Source organism: Nannobrachium achirus, assembly GCF_963921795.1.
Source record: "Nannobrachium achirus genome assembly, chromosome: 6".
Taxonomy (NCBI): Eukaryota; Metazoa; Chordata; class Actinopteri; order Myctophiformes; family Myctophidae; genus Nannobrachium; species Nannobrachium achirus.
Genome location: NC_137815.1, coordinates 15,145,107 through 15,167,804, shown reverse-complemented (window position 1 = coordinate 15,167,804; position 22,698 = coordinate 15,145,107). Strand labels below are relative to the sequence as shown.

General features: G+C 43.5%; 1 protein-coding gene across 1 annotated transcript in view; it reads left to right on the top strand.

The window, feature by feature from the left end:
* The window catches only part of adamts9 (ADAM metallopeptidase with thrombospondin type 1 motif, 9), a gene marked incomplete at both ends in the record, with an annotated part of 130,630 nt that overhangs the window by 88,849 nt on the left and 19,083 nt on the right, over nt 1-22,698 (top strand). Inside the window, 2 exons of the mRNA XM_080727954.1 lie at nt 540-713; nt 5,977-6,183. Coding sequence (XP_080584080.1) covers nt 540-713; nt 5,977-6,183 — 381 coding nt within the window. The remainder of the gene's footprint in view (nt 1-539; nt 714-5,976; nt 6,184-22,698) is intronic.

Genomic DNA, 22,698 nt, shown 5'->3' with positions numbered 1-22,698 from the left:
TTTCAAATCTTTTCAAAAATGTTTTCCAAAGTTGAATGTCTAGAAATGTGCGTAAATAGTTGATTTGCGAGTACCCCCGTGCTTGTACAGTAGATCTGATATTGTTGTTTGCTGTTTTGTCAAAGAGGTTAACGTGTGGGCCCTGTTAGGAAACAGAACATGTTTTGGATCTTGTGTGTAATGTTTTCACCACACACGGTACAGGATGTTTCTCACTTCCAACCTCAACCATTTGTTCTCCATTGTCATCGTCAAGCTTTTTTTGTCACAGTGATGAACCCCATGTCTGCTTCCAACATGCTCACTTCCACAAACAAAACAAAATGACCTTAAAACTAAACTAATCCACGCACCAACAAAGCTTTGATACACTCAATTCCGAGCATGTGGCACTAATATACATTATTATTATTAATTTGCTCACCTTTTTTTTTATTTCTCCTCCATGAAGACATTCATTCACCAAAGTTAGGATCGGTCTTTTGCATTGTTTTTAACCCTTTAGTTTTTGACCTCTGGCACTCTCTCTGTCTTTGCAGTGCTCGGCGTCCTGTGGCCGCGGGTTCAAGCACCGCAAGGTGAGCTGCGTGACGCGGTCGGGACGTCCTGTGCCGGAGGAGAACTGCCAGCACCTGCTGTCCTCCAAGCCCAGCAGGCAGAGGCGCTGCAAGGGGACACGCTGTCCCAAGTGGAAGACTGGAAACTGGGAAGAGGTACAGTACAGTGTAAAGAGTACTCACGTTTGTTTGGTTTGTTCACCCCCAAAATGGCATTTTTTTCTATTGATAAGTCATGCCATGGAGACTTGAGTTCAATAATATTTTGTTGTATTTGTCGCATTCCTAAGACAAGAAAGTTATGATTATAGTACATTTACCCCCATTAATTCTGGATGGGGACCCAAATGCATGGCCCTGGATGGGGACCCAAATGCATGGCCCTGGATGGGGACCCAAATAAAGCCCTGGGTCACAAGTACAGAACTTGAGTAAATGTAACTAGTTACTACACCAGTGCAGTGTGGGCCAGTCAATCTGAGGTTTGACCCAAAAGAGGGGTCTAACTAGGGGTTTTTCATTATTCTGAATCCATTGCAAGCATTTGTTTTTCACGAAAAACATTCCTCGGGCTAAACACGGACCCCACAAAACCCAGAACCCAGAGAAGTGATGACTCATCACTAAACCATAGTTTTCTGGGTCCTGTATAGTAACTTGTGAAGGGACCCAAACTTGAACACCCTGAATTCACCTTGATACACTAAGAATATAATGGTAAACTTTTAACATGTTTTCTTTGGATGACCCTAAGGATCATAAAAAAAACCCTGAACCATTACTATTGCAATTTCTTTTGGGTCAGGTCCTTGCTTAGACTGACTGTCCTACCAGTGCAGTACAGTAGAACTCTTTCACCCTGCTAGAAAACCCAGCCGGCGTTCTTCAGTTCTCACGCTGCCAGGCCGGCGGGCTTTTCTCCTCATGCCAGTTTTAATGCTTCCCAGCTTGAGGTGGAGTGCAGGGGAAAGAACACATCTGTGCTGTGGGGGGAAGAAGTCAACTCAGAGTTTTGTTACTCACCTCAGTGGTTCTCAACCTGTGGGTCGGGACCCCCAAGGGGGTCCGCAAATTATTTTGGGGGGGTCCCCAGATGATTAGCTTAGTGTGAAACACTGTTTTCTCACTCAACAGTAAACAAGCCAACATAAAGGTTTAAGTGTATATAGAGGGTGCACATTTCTAAAGTGACAATTTACGGACCAAATTGTCAAATATTAGAGGCAGAAATTGGGAAAATAGCCGATCTACATGCTCTCAACCCCTCGCGTGCGAGGGGTTGTGAGCATGTAGATTGTGTAGATTGAGAACCTCTGACTTACAGTACGTGAAAGTATTAATACCACAACGCAGAGCAACAGGCCCGTAGGCTATTCAAAATTGCACTTAAAAGCAGCGCTTTGTCACTTTTTAACAAATGTATAGCATATTATGTCCCACAAAATGATAATTATAATATTATTAACAATCATCCTTCTATGCATTTCTCAGGGGGGTCCCTGCTATTGGGGCCCAGGCTTGACTGTATTTCTATGTATTTGGTAGACAATGAGTTTCATCCTGGCATTTTGCCAAGGCAGAACTGCCAGTCAAAGCCAAGACTGGCCCATCACAGCGCGTCCTCGCCGGACATGCTTGCAGAGAATCCTGGGTATTGAAGTCAAAGAGGTTGGCTGCCATGTTATTTGTGTCCCAAGTGGCCACTGCCAAACTAAATAGTGCTGCTTTAAAGGGGTACTGCCACCTAAAGGGGTGCTGTCACTTTAAAATGTCATCTTAAAATATGAGTTAATATTTTTATGATGTCATTGTGGGAATGCGCAATTATAAGCCAATCAAATTAATTGACTGTACTTAGACTACTTACTGTACTGGTCAGCTGTTGTTGGCGAGGGGCAGATTACACTGTGACATGAGTTTCAGACTATTCAGAGAGACCACATGAGCTACTGTATCATACTATTATAATTTCGGGGCGTGTCAGTGGGCCTTTAAGTAAAAATACAAAAGTAATTAAAAGTAGTCATTATGATTGATTATGGTTGTAGCCATCGTTGCCAGGTCGACTTGGGGCGACTTTGTGCCTGCAATGTAGAAATACTCTGAAAAGTAAAAAGTCTGGAATAAAGAAATATACTTGAGTAAAAGTATAAAAGTATTGGTATCAAAATGTACTTAAAGTACCAAAAGTAGAAAGTACTCATTATGCAGATTGTGTATACAAATATTTTGAAAATAGCAGATCTACAAGCTCACAATTCGTCGAATGGTGACGCATTGTGGGCTTGTAGATCTGCTATTTTCAAATGGCCAAAATGTAGGCTATATATAGCGGTGGTTAATGTGTGTTTTGTAATAATAATCTAAATCTACAAAGGAACTAGAAACTAAGGTTTTCAAATAACTGTAGTAGAGTAAAAGTAAAAGTCTCTGAGATGTAGTGTAGAGTAAAATACCTCAAAATTGGACATACTTTAGTAAAGTAAAGGTACCTCAACATTGTAGGGCTACTTAGTGCTAAAGTACAGTACTTGAGTAAATGTACTTCGTTACTTTACACCACTGCTCACCAAAATATAGAAAAACACTCACCATGCACAGCATAGAAAACCGTAATGACAATTAAAGGCACAATATAGAAAACCATAATGACAATAATAAAGGCACAACATAGAAAACCGTAATGACAATAATAAAGGCACAACATAGAAAATCGTAATGACAACAATAAAGGCACAACATAGAAAACCGTAATGATGATAATAATAAAGGCACAATATAGAAAACCGTAATGACAATAATAAAGGGACAACATAGAAAACCGTAATGACAATAATAAAGGCACCACATAGAAAACCTTAATGACGATAATAAAGGCACAACATAGAAAACCGTAATGACAATAATAAAGGCCTGCGTTGCACTCAGTTGTTATCCTTTATTTCTGGCGTATCGAGGATGACAGATTGATTTGGTCTGTTATCTCCAAATTAGTAAAAACATGTAAAACATAATTTAAACATAATAAAACTTGAGGATGTCTAAAGATGTTTGTAGATAAAACGTAAATGTTGTCAGACAATAGAGTCGTTCCCTCTATCCCTCTCTCATTAGTTCATAACAAGTTAGGTTCACACCTTGGCTTGAATTTCTGGCTGGGTTTACAACCTCATATTATGAGCACTTATCTTAATGCTTTCTGACACACACACGCACGCACGCGCGCACACACACACACACACACACACACACACACACACACACACACACACACACACACACACACACACACACACACACACACACACACACACACACACACGTGCGCATTCACACGCATGTGGGCACACACACACACACACACACACACACACACACACACACACTTTCACGCGCATGTGGGCACACTCACACACACGCATGCACACGCACACCCACACGCATGTGGGCACGCACACACACACACACACACACACACACACACACACACACACACGCACACACACACACACACACACACACACACACACACACACATGAACATACAATATTAATTAGGCCACCCATGCATGCCTGCACAGGAGCCAACACACACACGCACACGCACACGCACACCCACACACACGCACACAGCACGCACACGCACACGCACACCCACACACACACACACACACACACACACACACACACACACACACACACACACACACACACCCACACCCACACCCACCCACACACACACACACACACACACACACCCACACACACGGTGTAAATGCACTGCAGTAATTGTCCCAAGCTATTAAAACGCTATAAACATGCTGAATAATCAACAGTGCTGAGAAAATGATAAATTAGCCCATTAGCGTAAATGGTAAGCAGTTTGGCACTTACATCATGTCATTAGTCCACTCCTCCTTAATGGCTGTAAGCTACGTTGACAGAAAAGGCAAGTCATGTTAGTGCATTCTGTGGATTCTATGCTCACACAACGTGTTCTATTATAATAAAAAAGACGCCGCCTATAGATTCAATATGAATATGACTCGCACAGTAAAATATGATATTTTAAAGATTTTCAACTCAGAGTTGAAACCTCATATCACCAAAACTGTCACTTTTTTTCATTCAAATCCAAAAGATTTAAAAGTAACAATGATGGAAATAGTACCCACATTTTGTACTTAAAGGGGTCGTGACACGGCCAAAACAGCTAATTATGGCTATCAAATTAGCCAATTTCTTTAATGATGTCATGTACCCCCATGTTAAATGACCCAATCAAATTAATGTATTGTAGTTACTGTACTGAAAGTAGCCAATCGCTGGAGCCAGTTTTCACGCCGACACGCCCAGGCAGATTCACGACCGTGTCAGTTAGTAGTGAATCTGATACAGATTCACTACTAACTGACCGTGTCAGTTAGTAGTGAATCTGCCTGGGCGTGTCGGCCCCGCCTCCTTTTCAGACTGTTTGAAGGAATCATAATGTTAAATTTCGGCCGGTGTCGCCACTCCTTTAAGTAAAAGTATCAATACCACAATGTAGAAATACTCCGTTACAAGTAAAAGTCCCGTATTCCAAATGTACTTTGAGTACCAAAGTATTGGTTATCAAGATGTACTTAAAGTACCAAAGGTAAAAGTACTCATTATACTAAATGTCCCAAGTTTTGAAAATGCATTAGTCTTTTGAAAATAGCAGATCTACAAGCTCGCAACACGTTGTTGGTTTGTAGATCGGACAGTTTTCTACTGTCAGAGTTAAATGAACGACTAATCATCTCTCACTCCCCATTTCTCTCCCGTCCTCCCCTGTCCTGTTATTAAAAGTCCTCTAGCACCGCATGTTCAGGCAGAGAGCATTCCTCCCACTGCCTTTCACTGTAAGCTTAACCTTTCATTTCTTTAGGCTACATTTCTGTCCACAGATTGGTTGATTAAACATCATTTTGCCATGCTGTACAAAACACCAGCAATAAGCCATACTGTACGTATAGCCTAAAAGCTTGGGTACTAAAATGTCAGGCATTTGTCAACATTTTTGTTCACTTCTACGTTGTTAAGCAGGACACATTTTTCATGGTTGTATATATCTCAAGTTAAACATTAGAAGAATTAATAACCGTTTGGGAGATACAGTATGAGGTTTCAGCCTTTAACAGAGGGTGAAATGTTACATTTTGTTCACTCTGAGTTGCAAATGGATAAATTATAACATGTTTACTGTGTTGTAGTGGACATGCGATACATTTTAAATTACAATGAATTATTTTCAAATCAAAACTAAGCACACAAAAAGCCGCATCTAGAATATAATTCACTTCAAGGAGCTCATTGCTAGAATAACAGTCCATCAGCATAATAAGGGAATAAAATGACATTTGAAAATTCACTTGCCTGTGTTTCATATTCTCAGTGTTCGACGTCGTGCGCCCATGGCATCCAGCGGCGGGATGTGTTCTGCCAGGTGGGAGGAGAGCGCCGCAGGCCGCGGGAGGGGGACGACGCCGCCGACGCCACCGAGTGCCCGCGGGCGCTCCGCCCGCCGTCCAGCCAGAACTGTGGCGGCGGTGGCGCCGACTGTCCCTCGCGCTACCGCTGGAGAGAGAGAGAGTGGCAGCCGGTAAGCAAAGCAAGCCAGCAAGCATTGGTCCACATTGTGTGGCAAAAAAAAAGGAAAAGAAAAGGAGGGGGGAAACGTTTGTACATGTCTGCTGAAGTCATGCGAGGAGGATTAGCTTTGTGGTCTTCCACTGGAGTGTGAGCCCTGTCAGCAGGACATGCTGTCTGTCTGTCTGTCTGTCTGTCTGTCTGTCTGTCTGTCTGTCTGTCTGTCTGTCTGTCTGTGGAGGCCAGGAGGAGAGATGCTGACAGCATAGCACAGCACAGCACAGCACAGCAGGAAGGAACAGTGTTTGAAAGATAAATGTAAAGATCATTTACTCAAGTACTGTACTTCACCCCCAAAATGAAAGATTTTCTATTGATTTGTCATGCCATGGAAACTTGAGTTCAATACTATTTTTGTGTATTTGTCGCATTCCTAAGACAAAATCATTGATTATAGTAAATTTACCCCTATTGATTCTCACCCAAATGCATTTGAGAACTCCTACTACACTGCTATGGACCAGACCTAATAATGCTTATCCAACTGGACATCTGTGACTTTAAAATGTTGAGAATGTTGGATCTAGAACTTGCACAGCCACATGGAAGGATAGATATATATATATATATATATATATATATATATATATATATAACCAAAAATAATGAGCATGTAGACTACCTTTGAAGTAATTGCCTTCCATGATGCATGCCTTCTCCGTCGACCTTACCGTGAAATATTTTGTGCAGTTGTGGTTTCTAGGAATAAAAGCGGCTGAAGCGGCATGTTTCTTCCTCATGTTCAAACGATTTTCAATCTAGGTCAGCGAGCAGCGTGAGACGCGCTTGGAAGGTTTAATTAGTGGCACCAAGTGCCCTATGGGCGCTCTGCCAAGCACAGCTGGAGGTTAATTAAGACAGTTCACCTGCGGGCGCTCACGCAACGTGTTGGGTGTTAAACTGACCATAGCCACTTTATTGATGTTTTCCAAGAAACAGAGGGAAAAATAGCTAGGCCAGTAAACAGACCGCTCTTATTTTTAGACATTTTTTTGAGAAGAAATGCAATTACGTTTTCATTGCATTCATTATAGCGCGTTTAGAGGAAACGTGCCAAAGAAATAAGACTCACGCCACGGGTACAGAGTGAGAAGTTTGTGCTGCGTGAGAATCAATATCTCCTCCATCTTGAGTGTTTTCGTGCCATTAAAACGAGGAAGGGTTTTCTATATTTGACCACCTTAGTGTGCAACGAGCGTCACAATCACATTGGATCGTTTCGAACAAGGTCAAAGAGTCAAAAAGCCCCCAAGCGGCCCCTTGAGGCCGTGCTGCTATACCAGGGCATGGAGTCTTAGGCCAGGAGGTCGTTTGCGTCGTCGCAATCGTCCGTGGAACAGAGTCAAATATAATGTAATCAGTGTTGATTTCGTCGACTAAAACTATGACGAAAAAATGTTTGTCGACTGTGTAGATCTGCTATTTTCAGCACCCAACCAAGTGTAAAGCAGTCATTACGATGCCATCGAGGCCTGCCAAAATACATTTCAGTTGACTAAATCAACTGTAGATTTAGTGGCCTAAATACGTATGATATTTAATCGACTAAAATTAGACTAAAACTAAAACTTTTCAGCTGACTAAATTATGACTAAAATTAAATGTCATTTTATTCAGAAGACTATGACTAAAACTAAATCAAAATGTGCTGTCAAAAACAACATTGAATATAATGACTTCAACTCCCACAATTCCAAGTTCTTGTCAAGGTGGGGGGTCCCCAGTTCAAACATGATTATTTTGGTGGGTTCCCAGTTCAAATAGGACTATTTCTCGTGGGTTCCCAGTTCAAATAGGATTATTTTTGGTTCCCAGTTCAAATAGGATTATTTTTGGGGGCTTCCCAGTTCAAATAGGATCATTTTGGGGGGTTCCCAGTTCAAATAGGATTATTTTTGGTTCCCAGTTCAAATAGGATTATTTTTGGGGGCTTCCCAGTTCAAATAGGATCATTTTGGGGGGTTCCCAGTTCAAATAGGATTATTTTTGGGTGCTTCCCAGTTCAAATAGGATTATTTTGGGGGCGTTCCCCGGTTCAAATAGGATTCTTTTGTGGAGTTCCTGGTTCAAATTGCGGTTAGGATTGTGGCCTGAAAAGAGTTAGCCACTTCTGTAGAGCAGTGGCTAAAAACAGTCAATAAAAAGCAAAAAACTGTTGACTTCGGAGTTTGTTTAACAATTCACACACTTTGTAACTTGTATTGATACATGTCGTCGGTGTGCATAGGAACATTGTGAACATTATCTAATCCTCAAATTACTCACTTCAATGCTCAGGCTAGATCAGGGACATGCTGGGCCCCTGATTCAGCCCGGGAAAAAGAGTCTCTATAGCGCTGCTGCTACACAAAGATTTGCCATTTCAGATCATGACAAGTGACAAGCCAGTGGGCCAATTACTGTACATGAGTTATATTTCGTTGTTGTCGGGTGGAAACTTTTGTGCAACGGCCTTGTATGATGAAGCAGGGCTTTGCTTTGCAAAAAAATTTATCAATTTGAAACTTGGAGGTACGAGGTTTCTGCCCGACAGTGACGATTTACTTTGTTGGCCGCCCAGCCCCCAAAATGGAACGAAGGCCGACATTTTATTTTTATTGTTTTCCTAATGGCCGGCCTGGACTGGCTGGGAATGAACCGGCCGTTCGGGACTTGTCCCGCTTTTCCCAATGGCCAGCACGTCCCTGGGCTAGATTCTTGGTAAGCACAGGTCTGTTCAGCTCACAACAACACTTCCAGGTATTCCACTTGTTTGACAGTGTTCAACTCAATGAAGAGGGATGCAGACCAGCTGGCGTAAGCACTGGTAGAAAGAATAACTAAGTACATGTACTCAGTGGCGTCAGTTCAAAAAAGCTAAGGTATGGCAACATGACTGGTGTTTTGTCATGTTGCCATACCTTAGCAACAGGCATGATACATTTATTTCAAGAAGTACAGCTGTTAACTTTTATTTCCCCCCTGGACCCAGGGTATGGCAGCTGCATACCCCTGCCATACCCAATTGACGCCCCTGCATGTACTAAAGTACTGTACTTAAGTACAATTTTGAGGTACTTTTATTTTACTGGAGTATTTCCAATTGTTTGTACTACACCTCATTAATGATTAGTATAAAACATAACCACTTCAGCCCCATATACATTTAGGCCATGTGTTGCATTGCGACGCATTGTGAGCTTGCATACGGTAGCAGCTACAGGTATTTTCAAAAGATTTAAATTTTTATACATTTTAATACATTTGAAAACGTGTGAAATTTGACCTACTTTCAACTTTTAGTAGGTCTACTTTAAATACTTACTTTATAAATACTGTTGTACTTTTAGTGAAGTACATTTTGAATTCCGAACTTTTACTTGAAACAGAGTATTTCTACATAGCAGTATTGATACTCTTACTTAAAATATATGAGTATTTTCTTTTCCCCAGCACTGGGTGCAAGCCACAGTGTTTATGACGCAGGCGAAAGCCTCTCCACGCGGTGTTTTTAACTGGCCTCAGCAACTGTCCTACACTCCACCGTCAACACACTTGAGCGAGTGCACGGGCCTGGCCAGGGTTACATCACGCAGCATAAACACAAGCAGCACTTCAGCGCTCTTCTCTGACATCAAGAAATCTTTGTTCCAAGTTGGACTCCAAACTAAAAAAGGTCAACAGTGCCCTGAAGCTTGGTGAACGTTTGTCTTTACTTGGTCAGGTCATGTGTTCCCGAGTCCTCCCTCTCCCTGTTCTTATCTCCTGTTTTGACATCGCTCGTCCACGTTCTCACGTGTTGATGGCTTTCAGATCGCTAATAAGAGGCCCTTCCAATGAAGAAGGAAAAACAAGACAGGGTCTAATATTGGCAATGGCTTGATTGGCTTCCATGTGTCGGGAGAGTGTTTTTTGCAGGTCTTTCAGTCCGGTTGTTCCGACCAGTTTAACATTCACCAGGTTAGCATTCACCAGCGTTAGTTTTACTGAGGTTAGGTTTGGGAGTATCTCCGTCCCCCAATCTGGCCAATCTGACCACCACTGACTCCCAGTGTAACATTTTAGAAAATAGACTAGACAGGATTTCAGAAAAAGTGCTTGTTTAAAGTGCTGAAGGCAAATCGTGTTAATTTATGGCATACATGTTTTCTAGGGGTATTAAAATGTGCTGAATCCAAATCTGCTGTATGCCAAGCTCAAAAATGGCTGCTAAGCCCTCAAAGTGGACAATTTAAAGATGGCGGCCACCACTATGCTGGAATATATTACAAAGCATCTTTTTGACTAAACAAGGTAGAAACTTTTTTTTTCTTCTCCAAAATAGATATTCTGATTTGAAATCAAATGTGAGGAAACCGCTTAAAACTCATGTATACATTGTCATATATTGGTGAATATTTTTCCAACCAACTTTATCCGATAACTTATGTTCCCAATAATTATGTACACAAATGTGTCATTATATAACAGTCAGTGGTTAACACAGTCTGCACTGTGGAGTCAGTGGGTGGAGATCAGTACAACAAGTACCTTAAGATCAGGGACCACAGACACTCCATTCATGAGTCCATCAAATAGAACTGACTGCCTCAAGATGCCCAAGGGTAAGCAGCCAGGGCACATCTCAATGTTGAAAGATGGTTGTTGGAAGCTTTCTCTCGATTACAGTATAGTATATAGCCATGCAACACAGAGGTGGAAATGAGCACCATACCCTCCCTTTCTGTTTGATAATCTACGGCTGGAAAATAAGTCAGAAGGGGCAAGGGATACATAAGGGGATATATAAGATGGCTGGTCAGAACAAACTGCTGGGGAATTGGTCCGATTTCCTACGTGACCCTATGCCACTGCCGCCCCTCATAGTGCGTCATTTTGTGCCGCAAATGAGCTTGTAGGTCTGCTATTTTTGACAAATCGTTAAAGTTTGGGCAAATCTTTGAATACATGTATTTTTTAAAGTGAAAAAATATCTCTTGGGGGTCCATGGAACTAAACATTTTCAGATGGGGGTCCAAATATATAATTATAATTTCAATTTAAGCACCACTCATATTGCAACATATGTTTTTCAGAAACCTGTTTTGAAGACATAATCTGCCTCAGGTGTTAAGTCACTTCAACGCTGCACACAATGTGTGTGGGTGTAATCATGACAGTCTAGTTGACTGGGATCCACCAGTCCTCTCTAGTCTGGATGGATGGAAATTCCAAATACTACATAATTACATCATCACGCATTTGACATCACAACATTGTCATCGCAACCAATGTACTGGTCTTTAAAAGTAAACGGTCGAATAAACCAAATGTCATTCAACAACTATTCCAACAAGTTCAGCTGTTGATTATCAACAAATCCTGTAAATCTGTTGCACTTATTCACAGCGGTGCTGGAGTGTAAAATGATTCACTGGACGATACATCGGAAAGGAGCACCTAAGGATTCCTACTGTGCTGCTGTGCTAGTCGGACACAAGCTGTACTCATTTGGAGGATACAAACACTACCTGAACAACAGTGGTCAGATTGAAGTCCACATCTTCAACACATTGTCTTTGCGTTGGAGGAAGTTGCCCCCAGTGACAAATGGAAGAGGACAAAGCCCCATTGAGGTTCCCTCCGGGCGCTATGGCCACACAGCTGTGCTGGTAGAAAAAATTGTCTGCATCTGGGGAGGAGGATATCCTTACTGCAACGTTCTTTATGCCTTTGATGTTGACGCCCACAGTTGGTTCAAACCCAATATTTCTGGGTTTATTCCAGAAGCAAGGGTCCACCACTCGGCCTGTGTCCTGGAGAAGGTCATGTATGTGTATGGAGGATGGATCCAGCTGACTGGATGTACTAATGACATGTACAAGTTGGACACCAGCATAATGGTCTGGTCTTTAATTAACATCAGCGGAACTACACCACCTGCTTCCCTCTGCCACTCTGCCACCATCATTGGAACATATATGTTTGTATTTGGGGGCTTGAGGAGCCAGGAGAGCTTAAACAACAATTCTGTGTTTGACACAGAGACCAACTGCTGGCTGAAGACACTTTCTGCACAGCTTCTCCCAGAAGAACGTTCAAGTCATTCAGCCTTTGCCTACAATGGAGAGCTGTATGTATTTGGTGGCTGGAATGGGAACCAGTACTTCAATGAATTGTGGAATTTCAGTCCAGAGACCTTCTCCTGGAAGCAGGTTGAGCCCAAGGGGAAAGACCCCTGTAAGATGTGTGGGATGTGCTGTTGCATGGTGGGAGGTCGTATCATCATCTTTGGAGGATGCATAGCAGACCATACAATGTCTGATGATCTGTACATCTTAGATTTAAGTCCGAGCCTGAAGACGTTATGCAAGCTATCAGTTATTCATTATGGTCTGGATGAGTCTGAACTCCCACATGATATCAGGTGGGAACTGGCAACCATGACTACCAACAGCAACAGAACAAAATGACAGGACACACCACACACACGTGCAGACCCATGTCTAAGCAAGCATACACACAAGCACACACACACACACACACACACACACACACACACACACACACACACACACACACACACACACACACACACACACACACACACACACACACACACACACACACACACACACACGTGGCTTGGAAGCCGAGATATTGGCACTTTTAAGCATAGTGGTGGCCACCATCTTTAAATGTTCCATTTTGAGGGCTTAGCGGCCATTTCTGAGCTGGGCATACAGCAGATTTGGATTCAGCACACCTTAATACCCCTAGGAAACATGTATGCCATAAATTAACACGATTTGCCTTCGGGGTTAAGATTTTTGGAAAACTGACCTAGACTAAAAGTTAAAATGTTCAAAAATAGATAACACGAAAGTAATTTCAAGGTGTTGCTTCCTTGGCCTACTAGCAGCACCCATAAGAAATTTGACTCACAGACAGAAAGATTTGAACAAAGAATCAGCTCTGCATGAACTGAAAACAGACCTGCATTGCATTAAGCACAGCAGATACATAACTAGAAAGAGGGACTCGGCGGAGTGCATATTTCCACCAGGACGAGTGGTCTACCCAGAGCTGTGTAAGTCGTGGGTTGCAGCCACCAGTTCTGTGACATACTCTTCAACATTTCGCTATTGTGCAGAAGTGAAAACACTGTTGGAGGTGCACTCTAATAGATGCCCCTTAACTTTGGAATGCCATTATTTTGGTAATTATTTGGCTATAGAGTGCCGCTATTCACTTACGCTTTATTTTGAAGAGCCCCAGAAGCCACAATCGAGTCCATGTTGTGGAAATTCACGGTCTGTAATGGTGGCCGAGTATGTTTATTTTCACACGGAAATGAAGAATCCTAACCACGGCCAATCCTCATGGTAGTCTACTTGCCAGCCCATAGAGCCCCATTGTGAACCCAGACTGTTGAGTACACCAATGTTTTATGTTAGAAATGTTGAGTAAGGGTCCCCAGCATTTAGAAACTGCCGGATGCTAACTTGCATATGTTGAGCAATTTGCATAATTAGCATAATTAGCTTTAATTAGCATAATCACCTATATGGATAATATGTAAAAAACTGATTGACAGTAGTTGAACAAACAAGCCCCAGCTCAGTTCCGTGCATGAAATGTTATGACTGGTATTCTCGTTTTGTATCATGTTGTCAGTGAATTGTGAGTTTGTCTTGTCATTCATGTATTGTGGTGTGTATCATGTTGTCAGTGAATTATGAGTTTTGTCTTGTCATTCATGTATTGTGTATTATGTGTTGTGTTTTTGTGTCCTGATGACTGCTTGGTGCAAAAAGAATTTCCGCAAGGACAAATAAAGCATCTATCATTTGAACAATATTGGAGTGGTTCAAAACGGCCGTTTTAAACCGGAAATGGCCATATACTAACTTAAATTGGGGTGATTTTGATACTTTTTAGTTGATTTTGAATTAAATTATAAATGTGGTTATTTATATGCTTATACATTATCTGCATTTCAAAAGCCAAATATAGACAATCCACACTAATGATTAGAACAATGACTGCCACAATAGCCTATCAAAAATAGTCACTTCATCATTTGGAAAATCAACAAAAAGGTATAAAAATCATCCCAATTTAAGTTAGTATATGGCCATTTCCGGTGTAAAACGGCCATTTTGAATTTAGAAAATGTCAGAAATTGATTCAGCATCCTCAATAACCCCCAAAACCACTCCAATATTGTTCAAATCGGCCAATCAGTTTTTGACATATTTTCCATTATTATAGGTGATTATGCTAATTAAAGCTAATTATGAAAATTATGAAAATTGCTCAACATATGCAAGTTAGCATCCAGCAGTTTCTACATGCTAGGGACCCTTACTCAACATTTCTAACATAAAACATTGGTGTACTCAACATGCCAGGGTTCACATTCTGGCAAGTGGACTATGACTGTGAAAAAAAAAAGAAAAAAACGGTTCTCTGCGTTTGTGGAAGTAGATTCCGAGATAAAGCTGTTTCTTTGCATCAGCAATGAACCGGAGCCTATGGAGATTAGACGCTTACTGATGCTGGCGGCCGAGTTGCATCATGGGATATGTAGTAATATCGCTCAGCGGTGGCCTCAGAAGCTCCTATTTACCTGGTAACAGGTAACACGTCCCTGGAGTTGATAACGGGGCTGTGGCGCCGCTGCCCCATAATTCACTGATTGTCAAATCCCGCCCCATTCTGCCCTGTTACTATGGTGGTACAAATGACCCTGGGCAGATTGTTTTTACAGTGGCAGTGAATGGGGGGAGAGGGTATTTTCATTGCCTCATTATTGCAATTTAAAGTACCAAAGGAAAAACATCTAGGTGATATTAATAAAAAGGGAAGACAAAGGTACAGTAGTTACATTGCAAAACAGGGGGTTTCCCCCGAAAATATATGTTAATTTAGAATCACCATTGCAGATTATTTTATAGTGGAAGTGGATGGGGGGAAAAGATTTTTCATAGCCTCATTACAGCTATATAAAGTACCAAAAAAAACACATCTACCTGATATTAATAAAAAGGGAAGAAAAAAGTACAGTAGTTACATAGCAAAACAGTAGTTTTCCCCCGAAAATATATGTTTTAATTAGTTTAATCCTCTGGATCAGGCAGAGGAGATAAATAGAAAGAGAAAGCGCAGTGCATCTTGGGTAGGAAGATGACAGCCAGATTATAGTTTGTAACATAATAGGCTGGCTTTCGTAATTCTGCCCATTTAAAATACTAGAAGCTCGTCTAGTCGGCGACCTGGCCAACTCGGAACAATGTAAATAGGGAATGAATGCCCCGCCCTTTAATGCAAACCCCATTATACCTGTTTTCATAAGACCCGTTTTGACCATCTGTCTGCCTGTGTCCATTTATGCCCATATATGGAGATATCTGTATCTGTCTGTCTGTCTGTCTGCGTCCATTTTATGTCCATATATGGAGATCACTGCAGTTATAGTTCTGGGTCCATTTTATGCCCATATATGGAGATATCTGTCTATCTGCGTCCATTTTATGCCCATATATGGAGTATCTGTCTGTGCCTCCAACTGTGTTGCAGACACAGTGCCGGTTCCCCCTTTAATGCAAACCTCATTATACCTGTTGTCATAGGACCCGTTTTGAACATCTGTTTGCCTGTGTCCATTTATGCCCATATATGGAGATATCTGTATCTGTCTGTCTGCGTCCAAACCTCATTATACCTGTTGTCATAGGACCCGTTTTGAACATCTGTTTGCCTGTGTCCATTTATGCCCATATATGGAGATATCTGTATCTGTCTGTCTGCGACCATTTTATGCCCATATATGGAGATCTTTGACCATCTGTTTGCCTCTGTCCATTTATGTCCATATATGGAGATATCTGTATCTGTCTGTCTGCAATCTGGGTCCATTTTATGCCCATATATGGAGATATCTGTCTATCTGCGTCCATTTTATGCCCATATATAGAGTATCTGTCTGTGCCTCCAACTGTGTTGCAGACACAGTGCCGGTTCCCCCTTTAATGCAAACCTCATTATACCTGTTGTCATAGGACCCGTTTTGAACATCTGTTTGCCTGTGTCCATTTATGCCCATATATGGAGATATCTGTATCTGTCTGTCTGCGTCCAAACCTCATTATACCTGTTGTCATAGGACCCGTTTTGAACATCTAACATCCAAAAAACATACAAGGCCTGAATTCCAATCGGAGGCGCTGCACTGCTGGCGACTCGCGACGGTCAAAGCATTTGTTGTTTGTTAGTGTGTACCACGTTTATTGTTTTTTATGTCCAGTTTAGGTTGCTAGCTGTTTGTTAGCACTATAGTGCTTCGATCCTCAAAAAGGTATATTGAATTGGAAATGAAGGGACAAAGTTTTGTCACGGGACCTGAACGCCCAAATGAGGAAACGGGGGAACAGCAACACATCTCCTACACTAGAGAGCAACTCCTCGGGATTAGACAACATGGAGAGGGAAATATAGACCTTGATACATTACCACTGGGGATCAGAAAGCATGTACACCAACATCACCGGCGAGACGAAGTGTCCCGCGGGCGGAGAGAGCCGCACCACGGCGGCACAACACGGAGAGAGCCGGTGCGCGGCGGGGGACAGAGAGAGCCGCACCGCGGCGGCCGCGGCACACGGAGAGAGCCGATCTGCGGCCGTGGACAGAGAGAGGAGCTCCGCGGTGGTACACGGAGAGAGCCGCACCGCGGAGGTGGACAGAGAGAGGAGCTCCGCGGTGGTACACGGAGAGAGGTGTTCCGCGAGCAGAGAAGGAAGAGAGGCAAGCGGGGTGGAATACGGAGGAAACTCCAAAGACGCAAAACAAAACTACCGCTCCCGACGATCATCCTCGCCAATGTCAGGTCATTATGCTCCAAGATGGAAGCCCTACACATTAACATCCGATACTTTAAAGAATACAGGGATGCCTGTATTCTCTGTTTTACAGAAAGCTGGTTAACTGAGGAGTCAAACAATGACATTCTTCAGTTACACGGCTTTATGGGCCCAATACGGGCGGACAGAGACCTGAACAGCACAGTGAAGGAATCAGGAGGTGGGATATGTTTCTATATAAATGAACGCTGGTGCTCTTCTGTGCATGTTAAAGACAAAATATGCACGGATGAGCTTGAACTGTTGTCAATTTCCCTGCGCCCATTTTATCTACCCAGAGAATATGGACAGGTGATTGTAACAGGTGTTTATATTCCACCATATGCTAATGCAACTAGGGCTGCTCAGACAGTATACCAATGCATTGATAAGCTAGAAACGGCCTCCCCTGGTGCTCCAAAAATTATATTGGGGGATTTTAACTCTTGTAGACTAGATAATGTGCTGCCTACATACGAGCAGCATGTTACATGTAACACAAGGGAAGAGAGGATACTGGACTTGTGTTATAGTAATGTCACAGGGGCCTATAAATCCATACAGAAACCAAAAGTAGGCACTTCAGATCACTTTGCTGTTCAGCTGCTGCCCACATACAAACAAAAGCTGAAGCAGGAGAAGGTTAAAAGGAAAACAGTGCAGGTGTGGTCCAGTGAGGCCATACAGAGCCTTCAGGGCTGCTTTGCCTGCACAGACTGGCAGGTCTTCACCCAGGACCACTCCCTCGAACAGTCCGTCACAGCAGTAACCTCATATATTACATTCTGTGAGAGTATGCTAATTCCAACTAAGACTGTTAAGCATTTCCCAAACAACAAGCCGTGGTTCACAACTGATCTGAGAAAAGCAGTGGAGGCTAAGAACAGAGCCTTTGCTGCTGGGAATAGAGAGGAGGGGAGGGCAGCACAAGCAGCAATAAAAAAGGAGGTGGCCCAGGCTAAGAGGCGCCATAAAGAACGTGTGGAGGCCATGTTCCACTCTGGCAACCTGAGGCAGGCCTGGCAAGGACTTAATGTCCTCACAGGGAAAGCCCCAGCAAAGACCACCACAGAAAGGAGGGAAGGAGAGGAGGCAGCATTCGTCGCCGACCTGAACTCCTTTTACTGTCGGTTTGACACCCACGACTTCAGCGCAACATCAGAGAGGCTGAGGAACGAACTCCTGCAGGAGATCAATGAGGCGCAGAGTCAGCCAGTCCCCATCACAGAGCAGGAGGTGAGGAAGGTCCTGAGGAGTATTAATCCATCCAAGTCCCCAGGGCCTGACCTCATTAAAGGGAGAGTGGTGAAGGAATGCATGGAGGAGCTGTCCAGTGTCCTCTGTCAACTCTTCAACCGCTCTCTTCAGGAGAACACCATCCCTACACTGTGGAAACGTTCAGAAATAAGACCCATTCCCAAGACCAACCGTCCTTTGGAGCTGAACGACTACAGACCTGTGGCCCTGACATCAGTCCTAGTAAAGTGCCTGGAGAGACTACTGCTACCACGCATCCTCACACAAGTCAGTTCCACTCTTGACCCATTGCAGTTTGCCTACAGGGCAAACCGATCAGTGGAGGATGCAGTGATAACTGTACTAAACACCACCTACAGTCAACTGGAGACAGCACAGGCATACATCAGGATCCTGTTCGTAGACTTTTCCTCTGCTTTTAACTGCATGCAGCCCCACATCCTATGCACCAAGCTGAAAGATCTCCAGGTGGATCCTCACATGATCCTCTGGATAATGGACTTCCTCCTTAAAAGGGAGCAGTTTGTGAAGGTCAGCAACTCCTCGTCTTCTGTCCTGATTACATCTACTGGTGCACCCCAGGGGACAGTGATTTCCCCAGTCCTGTTCTCCCTCTATACTAACAACCTGAGGGGCTCGGACAGTGCGAGCATGGCTGTGAAGTTTGCGGACGATACTGCTCTGGTGGACACCTCAAACTGCCCTGCTCACTTTGAAGAGGAAGCAGAGAAGCTCCACCAGTGGTGTGAGGAGCACTACCTCCGGCTGAACGTGAAGAAGACTAAAGAGCTTCTCATAAGGCCCCGGAGGAAGGATGATGACCCTGTTCCTCAGCTGACACTGGGTGGAGAGCTGGTGGAGAGGGTCAGCTGCTATAAATATCTTGGGACCACTATTGATAGCGGGTTGACCTTTAATGATAACACACAGGCCATCTTCTCAAAGTGTCAGCAGTGGACCTACCTCCTACGGAGGCTGAGATACATGGATGTTTCCCCCCCCATCCTTCGCAGCTTTTACATCTGCCATATAGAGAGCCTCCTTACCTTCTCCTTCCTGGCTTGGTACGGGGCTCTCTCAGAGGCCAACAAGGCTAAGCTGCGGAGGGTAACCTCAGTGGGGTCTAAGCTCTGTGGGATGCAGTGCTCTGCCCTTCAGCATCTATACGACCAGAGGACAGTGAAAAAAGCAGCAAAGATCGCGAGAGACCCAACTCATAACCTCAGCACCTGCTTCAAGATCCTGCCCTCTGGTAGGAGATATGATGCCTCTATATTCAAGAAGGCAAAGGCCAGTGCCAGTTTCATCCCCTCTGCCATTAGGCTCCTTAACAAACACAAACCCCCCAACACCTGATTCACCTCAACTGGACTAGCATACGCACACACATACACACACAGGTGCCCGGATGAACTGGACAGGGACAGACACACGTGCGTGCATGCATGCACGCGTGCATGCGCAGACACGCACGCACAGAGTTCGAGTTATGTGGGAGCCAGTGGGGTCTTAGCTCCCATAGTTAAAGTCTGGGACCCCATAGTCAACAACCCCCTTTGGGGTCTCTTTTTTTCTAAGTGTGTTTTTTTTTTTTTTTTTTTATGTTCCATTGGAAGAATTTATATTATTTATGTTAACTAGATATACTAAATAAACATGTTAGACAGTAAGACTGAACAATGACATCACACCGTTTAATCCTACTATTAATTTTATTATTATAAATCAGGCGCATTTAATGTGGGGTGTGAGTCTTCCTTTACCGTCCGGGTTATAACACACTCGCTGCAATGGTTCCTACCTTTCTGGATGCAGACCTACCCAGCTGCGTGGTCTCGCCATGGCCTGGGCATAGGCTAAGCTAGGAACCACTGCATCGAGTCTTTGCACTTCTAGCCACGGCCCGGACGGCAAAGGAAGGCGGACACGCCGGAGAGCAACAAAACAACCAAACAAAACAACGCTGTCTTAGCAAGACCATACCCGAGGGAAGTAGGGGTGCTACTCCCCTCCCCCACGTCCCACCGCACCCCCTAAAGGGGGGTTGGGGGGAAAATATTGCCGATCGGCAAGTAGAGGCTCTGACATCAGTGGCGTGAAGTAGGAGCTATTGGCTACTTCTATTTCCAGTACAATTTCAAAATAAACATGTGTTGAATGATCGATTGTATAGACAAAAAAAAAAAGAAAGGCTCTTGTTTTGAAATGTGCTTCTGGGCACTGTTCAGAGAGGAAATGGCTTTCAAAGGACTTCCCTTTTAACTTGTCTGAACGTCTGTCTCTCCGTGCGTAACTGATGCGTCATGGACTCGGTGGATTATAACAATACGGCCATAAAGGAATATACAGAACACCAAGACAACACAACCTAGGCTATGAAGGGATTAAACATCGCCCTCTGCTAGCCCTGGCGTCCTCACTGGTGAGTCGTGGGCTCGTGGCTATAGACTTGTAATGATGAATTAATGCTATGTTATGCTGCTGTGCTGCCTGGCTAGGCTAACGTTTGGGCTAGCTAGTGGCTAATGGCTATGGTGTACCAGAACCATCGCCAATGAAGCCTGAGTTTCCGAGGCTAGCTGTTTCCTAACACTGGGGTCTGGACCGATGTGGCGGACACGTTGTATGGGTCACAACGCACTGAACACAGTGCGAAGCAACTCGTTGTGAGCTTGTACATCTGCTATTTTCACTACTTGTTTGGTACAAGGTAGTAATGTCTCTTGGTTCACGGGCTAAAAAGTTTGGGAACCATCATACTTGCTGTTGTAGACAGGTTCACGGGCTAAAATGTTTGCTTGCTGTTGTAGACAGTGGTGTAAAGTAACTAAGTAGATTAACTGAAAAGCTCTGGGAACTGAATGATTTTATGAAATTGGCACTTGTTGTCTGACTGTTGGTACCAAGAAATCCAGACTATATACCGAAAAATACCTGATTTAATATGATTTAATATAGGAAAATACTCGTTTTAGCCGACTTTATACCCGAAAAATAGGGCCCCCATAACTATGGGGGCCACCCCCATAACTATGGGGGCCCTATTTTTCGGCGGCGCCTTTGGCGCCGCTAGAGGGACCCCATAGCTCTCGGAGTATAACTCGAACTCTGCGCACGCACACACACACACACACACACACACACACACACACACACACACACACACACACACACACACACACACACACACACACACACACACAAACAAACATAAGTGTTCCACAGTGTGGATGGAGGACTTTGCTTTCTTTTAAATACCTTTTAAATACCTTTTAAAATTCTGAATCATCTTATACTTTTTTATAGAAATGAAGTACTTTGCTGGGTGTTTTATTGTATTTGTATATTTATGTATTGTTGTTTTTTATATGCATTGACCCGAGCAAAACAAATTTCCCTTGTGGATAATAAAGACATCTAATCTAAATCTGTTTGCCTGTGTCCATTTATGCCCATATATGGAGATATCTGTCTGTCTGCGACCATTTTATGCCCATATATGGAGATCTTTGACCATCTGTTTGCCTCTGTCCATTTATGTCCATATATGGAGATATCTGTATCTGTCTGTCTGCAATCCATTTTATGCCCATATATGGGGGCATTCATTTTTATGCCCATATATGGAGAACGCGCGTGCCCGTGGGACGAACGGTTCTCGATATACGCGGATTACATACATACATACACACTCACAGAGATTTTTTGTTGACTCATGTGGCGTACGTGATGTCAGAGCCTTTTATGAAGTGATGTCACAATGAGTCAGCGCTTGCGCCGATATACAGATATCTCCATATATGGGCATAAATGGACACAGGCAAACAGATGTTCAAAACGGGTCCTATGACAACAGGTATAATGAGGTTTGCATTAAAGGGGGAACCGGCACTGTGTCTGCAACACAGTTGGAGGCACAGACAGATACTCCATATATGGGCATAAAATGGACGCAGATAGACAGATATCTCCATATATGGGCATAAAATGGACCCAGAACTATAACTGCAGTGATCTCCATATATGGACATAAAATGGACGCCGACAGACAGACAGACAGATACAGATATCTCCATATATGGGCATAAATGGACACAGGCAGACAGATGGTCAAAACGGGTCCTATGAAAACAGGTATAATGGGGTTTGCATTAAAGGGCGGGGCATTCATTCCCTATTTACATTGTTCCGAGTTGGCCAGGTCACCGACTTCGGGCGGCCCAGCTTCTAGTTCATTATAATGAGCGAGCACGAAAATGAAGAATCCTAACCACGGCCAATCCTAGCGAAATCGCTATCACCTTGCGGGGCCGTACTGCACGCTCGCCGTGTCGCGCAGTGCGCACGGT